The 6,000-nt window shown below is 43.9% G+C and overlaps 1 protein-coding gene across 6 annotated transcripts in view; it reads left to right on the forward strand.

Annotated features, from left to right (window-relative positions):
• The window catches only part of enox2 (ecto-NOX disulfide-thiol exchanger 2), a 206,680-nt gene extending 201,095 nt beyond the window's left edge, over positions 1–5,585 (forward strand). For all 6 annotated transcript variants that reach the window (XM_023958990.1, XM_023958993.1, XM_023958992.1 and 3 more), the window contains one exon: positions 4,804–5,585. In XM_023958990.1, coding sequence (XP_023814758.1) covers positions 4,804–4,935 — 132 coding nt within the window. In that variant the 3' untranslated portion in view covers positions 4,936–5,585. The remainder of the gene's footprint in view (positions 1–4,803) is intronic.
• The last annotated feature ends 415 nt before the right edge of the window (positions 5,586–6,000 follow it).

Genomic DNA, 6,000 nt, shown 5'->3' on the forward strand with positions numbered 1-6,000 from the left:
GTTCCAACAGTTTGTGAAGTTAAAGCTCGCGGCACTGAAAAAAAGAGACTGAGCATCAATTTGGGCGTCAGGAGCGTCCAGTTTCAATGATAAGTCAATGTTCAGACGTGATCAGAGGTCCTGTGACGCGTTTAGAGTGTCGGGCGCTGGGCAGCGGTCTGACGGCAGCGTGTTTTCGGCGTCCCAGCACGATGTTTTCAGAGTTCAAATATCTGAACTTTGGTAAACAAGACGCATCGCGTTGACCAGTCAGGGACTCTACTTTAGTCCATGACGTGTAAATGATGCAACCAGCGGGTGGAGTCCAAAACAAACATGGAGGCGAATCTGATGGTGTTCTCCTGAAATTGAGGATATTTTCTTCTTTGTATGGGGACAATAATAAAAAGGTCATCTAATTTCGTTTGGATTTTTTTTCCCTCCTCTGACTAATGTGTGACACCAAGTTGTCAAAGTGGGTCACAGAGAGACGGAAGTACCGTTGAATTGGTTGTCATTTATTTGCAGCTCCTGCAGTATCTGGTGAAGCTCACCGTACTGGAGAGTCTCTGAATGATCATGAACCCAGACAAGGAGACGTGATTACCGATGCTTTTTTAGAGCCCCTCAACATACATAAACCCGATCTCTAAACATTGTCTGTCTCTTCAATCCACTGTAATCAAGATACACAGTCATTGCTTCCATGTAGCAATAAGATTGCTTCCATGTAGCAATAAGAGTAAAAACTTTTGACGGTTAGCTCCTACCACTCACCTCAGGAGCATGAAGTTTGTGGACACATTTTTCATCAAGCGTCCAAAAAAGAGGCAGAGGACACACAAATCAGATTTGGTGTGAACTCAGCATAAAGTGTCCGGTCCACAGAATATAGATTAAAATAACAAATGTTTTTAAAAAGGCAAATAGAAAAGCTGAGATAGTAAAACTCAATGGAAAAGTTAGATGAATGCGGCAATAACAACAATAATTTAAGTAAGTTCACAGATGATTAAATAAACAAATGAAGGTAAAATTTCTGAGACAAAAATAAATTATGAGGGTCATTAACTCAAATGAATACAGTTACAAATTAAAGTGATCAGTTCTCACATTCTATTCATGTTTCCTAAATGGGTTGTTCCTCTGTAATGTTGTTGGACGTGTTAATTTATTTATTAAGGGGTCCATGGGTTTGTTGAGTTTATTTACTCCCCTGTTCTGTGAGGGTTTGCTCCCCCCCTGTGGGGCTGACGTGGACTCCCACCATCCTGCTACCTGTTCTCTTTAGTGAGTTTTAAAACCCTAAATGTGAGGACAAATGGAGGAAGAAGCTTGTCACTGTTCATACTCTGATCGCTGTTCCAATCAGATCCTCCAGGGGTTTTTTTTCTTGGAACGTCGTAGTGTTGTTCCAAGAACGAAAGGCGTTCATCCATAAGCTCCTGCTGCGTCCGCAAGTGATCTGGACTTAAAGGTACCAGACGCTAACCGCAAAATCTGGTGTGGTGGCATGAGCGGAACCAGAGCACGACCCCATCGTCTGTTGATGGCTCAAAACAGCGGAGTGTAACACAAAAACAAACAGAAACAGCTCTCTGCTATATAAGACAGGCCAAATAAATGTGACTCAATGTAAATGTAAATGTTTGTTTACAGTTCCTGTAAGCCGTTCTTTGATCAACCAATGCAGACCTTCTGTTGTAAATGAGAGCTGCACCGAGTGTGACGCCACCCATAGAAAAGGCTGGACTTCCAGCTCCAACCAAATGAAGTCAGTCATTTTTTCACAATGCGGACGCCGCCATGTTGGAGCCACAAGTCGTCAGGAAACAGTGATTGGTTTTAGTCGGTTTGAGTCAACATTTCTATGGCAACCACTCTCACCAATCAGGAGTGAGCATCTGTCTATCAAACATTTTAAACGTTTTGCGTGAGACCACCTACTTTTGATGAGCCATCTGATTGATCAGTTTATGACTCGAATAACTTCCAATAAAGAAAAAATATCATGTTAAAAAAGTGAGGGTTATGAAGAACATGTTAAAAAAGAGATCAGAGCAAGAATGCTTATTTATTCTGACAGATAGAAGGACTGAGTTATAGATATTAACCCTTGTGCTATCCTAGGCACTTTAACATTGGGAGTTGGGTCATTTAGACCCACTAGACAGTGCTCTAAACCTTTTTTCTTCAATGATTTGTGATCTTACAGTGGTCATTACAGTGTGGTTCTGGGGAGATCAGATCCGATTAACAGTGGTGCTTTGGCACGGTTTGTATTGCCTGGAGTGAAATAAACCATCACAACCCCCTGCAGGCCAGATGCTGACATTTGGTTTTGGCACCTACTGGTCCAATCATCTGACCTTCAGCATTAGTGCTGCACGGTTGTCCTTTCCCACAATCCCTCCTCCCTGCTCTTCCACGGGCGGCCGCCTTCCTGCAACGACAGCAGCAGCTTGTGGTGTTAAGTGAGCTTCACGGGTCAGTTGAGTGTTTTCCTATGAGCCGTAATCACATGGGGGCTTCCCTCCGTAAGAAAAGACGTTGCAGGTGATCGGCCGGCCTGAAGCAGCTCTGTGCGCTTCAACTCCCATGTGAAGAAGATTCCATTCAGCATGGTGCTCTTTTTATTAAACTGAAGCACATGTTTTACAGGGTCAAACATCTTTGCATGTTTTCTTCTAAAGCCAGTCATCCTGAACATGTGTTTATAAAATGTGAAAGCACATTTCTCTGATTGCTGATTTGTTTTAACAACCTGTTTACTGCTCCTTACATTTGCATGTTTGTGTCCTTTCTCCTAATATTTGATGCCATACATGGAACCAGGACCTGAAAGTCTGGTTTTTGAACTGTGCACTTCCCCTGGCAGACACTAGTCAAATGCAGCAATTTTACTAATATTTTACTAATATTGTCATTTATTTCCTCTATTCTGACCATTTTACAAAGGCAACTTTCAGTTACGCACAAAGTTTATCAATTTAACACTTTAATCACTAATGCATGTTAAACAAGGATCTCTCCATCTAATCCACTACTATGAGATGAGAAACCAGTTGATTAGAAAGAAAATACTTTTTAGAAAAATAACCAGCATAACTGAGAAATAAATGTTGTAAATCAGTCAAGAGGAAATAGGTCAGACACAAAGCCTTTTGTTCTGTTTGTCAAATAAACTCAGAGTTACAGGCGGTTGGAAAACAGACTAAAGCTTTAGTCACATGCTGCAGGTGTTGGGCTGTCGTGAAGAGGAGCGGCCTCATATTAAGGGGAGTGCACGTATGTCTTGCAGTTCACTCATGTAGCCACGTCAATATCATTAAAATGGAATGTACCATTGTTGTGTGTGTGTGTGGTAAGTGTATCTAGAAGTATTTGTAAGGATAATGTAAGTTACATTCACGTAAAGCATGCAGGTGATGCTGTCGTATGATGCGCTCATGCCACACTCTAGTCATTAGTAAGATGCACATACTGGCTCCGTACTGACGGCACGCATGTGGTGTGCACGTGATGCACAAGTGCCCACATGAAAGTCATAGGACACCCACACAAACTACACTCTGATTGTCTAATCTCCTCATTTCTAACTGTCAGGCGTAAGGACTCATCACTTGAACAACATTAACGGGCTCCTGAGGCAGAGCCCAGGACGTTGGTGGTTTGAAAAAAGGAAAAATCCTGCGCGTCACCGACGTCACCAAAGTGTTCTCTACTATAGTTTTGCTCTACGGGCTGTCTGAGTGATCTACGATCTGAAAATGTGTGGCCCCCGTACCCGTGCCCATACCTCGCCTGCAGACAGCCCAGATCCACCCACAAGCTTAACATCTGGGTTTAGTGTGACGTCACTGATCGCTTCATGAATTTGTGTCCTTTCTGTTGTAATTGTCTGCATTAATCACACGCGGGACTTGGTGGAACATGTGTGAAGTGTGTAACAGTCCTCCTCATATAGTTCCCTTTCTTCTGGAGTGTTTTGTTCGTGTTTTGGTTCATGTTCCCACGCTTTTCTGTCTGTGTGCGCCTGACTGCTCCCGTGCATCTGTTGTTCCCACGCCAGATCACCACACGCACACACACACACACACACACTGTGTTTGTCATCACGGCTGGCTAGACTCCACAACAGCAAGCCTTGTCCTCTCTTATCTGGGGGCTCCACACACACCGCTTCATTGTGAAATGACACACACAGTCTGTCTCTGGGGTTGGACCTTTTAATTCATCTTGACATCAGCATAGGACAACCTGTTGGTTGATTCGAGCCGCTGCAGGTCCTCCGCAGCAGATCCTGGAAACATCAGCTGGTGTTTGAGGTTACTGACTGATCCTCAGCCCACTGTCAATGGATTGTGAGGAGACAGGTGGAACAGAAATGCTGCAGTAGACATTAGTGGATGAGAAACACATGCAGGGAATGAGCAGGTTTCATGGCTTTCTACGCCAGCAAGCATGACAATCAATGTGAACATTTTCTAAAAATGACTCAAAGCAACCAATTAAAACCGCTCAGCATCACAACTGTGACACACAGAGATCCAAACTGGAAAATCAGAGGATCAGGGGCTCCTCTGCTGGTAGTTTAAAAAGAAAACAACCTTTATTTTCATACTTGGTTATCAGCATAAGCAAGTGGGAAAAATAGTCCAATTGGTGGCTGACTACATACTTTCTGCCCCTCTGTATGTATCGGTTGATCTGTTTCTCTAATCAAGAGCTTGCCCCGGTCGTAAAACACTTAATGACTATTTTCAAACTCTCGATTAGTCTCATAAATTCCATTTTTCCCCCTATTTGTGTGTCCCTGTGCAGATAAACCCCAGCGAGGTGGAGGCTCTTCTTTCTCGGCTGCCCTGCACCTTCAGACAGGAGCTGACTGGAGTGGGAGCCAGTTTGGAGAAACGCTGGAACTTCTGTGGCTTCCAGGGCATCAAGAGCGCATAGGCAGCGCTGGCTGACACCTCTGGGATGTGGAAGGGGGACGCCAGGCAGACGCGGCAGCGCAGACACTGTAGCAGCAGGAAAAAGGCACAGCATCGAACCCTCAGCTATCACAGACTCAGCTGACTGTAGAAGGACACACAGGAGGGATTTCAGATCAAGAAAAAATGTTTGAAAAAAAACATTTCAGGGACTCTGCGTAGGTGGAAGAGGCTTAAAAACTCTGTGTTGTCATGGTTACAGGGATGTTTGGAGTCCTCAGGAGCTTGAACTGAGTTCCTCTGTGTCTGCAGACGGTTTTTTGGCTCCCCAGGAGCTGCAGGAGAGCACCGGTTTCTACCGTCACTGGATTAATTACCTAGTTTTGCTCACAGCTGGAAGACATGCACTCCGTGAGCGTGCACATAGCTCTGTGTGGCGTGGGACAGGTCTACAGGGCTAACTGGTGAGGGCGGGGGGGGTGATCAGGGTTGGCCTGAGCATGCCCTTTGACCTCCCTCTCTTTTTGCCATTTGTAACATAATTCAAAAATGGATATATTTCTTCATTTTCTGTAAAGGCCATCAACAACTGATTTACTTCTTGTATTACACTGTAAATGCCCGGAGGATATTTTTGATTATAAAAGACTTTTGAGTATAGAAAAAAAAAAAGAGTATGTGTGTGTTTTTGTATTCCTGGTTTGCAGAACGGCTGGTTGTGACACTGAAGCTGTACAGAGACACACACGCCACGGCACAGAGACACACACGCCACGGCACGAGAAGGTTGTGCTGCAAAAAGTAGAATAAGAATCTCTAGAAAATCACTAGAAAGTTGCTAAATGTTCTGTTCATGCAGCCAAATATCAAAATCTAGAAACAATGACTTCCACACAAGCGTTAAAACAAAGGGAAAATACGCTGCTATCTTAGATGACCCCACCCTTATATTGACGTGTTCTCCCTACCATGACAAAGGTGGATAAAGGTGGAAAGATTTCATGTAATCCATGGACACCAGTGAAGATCACAAATCACTGAAGACAAAAAGGTTCAGAGCACTGTCTAGTGGGTCTAGATGACCCAA

The sequence above is a fragment of the Oryzias latipes genome, chromosome 10 (genome assembly GCF_002234675.1).
Source record: "Oryzias latipes chromosome 10, ASM223467v1".
Classification (NCBI taxonomy): domain Eukaryota; kingdom Metazoa; phylum Chordata; class Actinopteri; order Beloniformes; family Adrianichthyidae; genus Oryzias; species Oryzias latipes.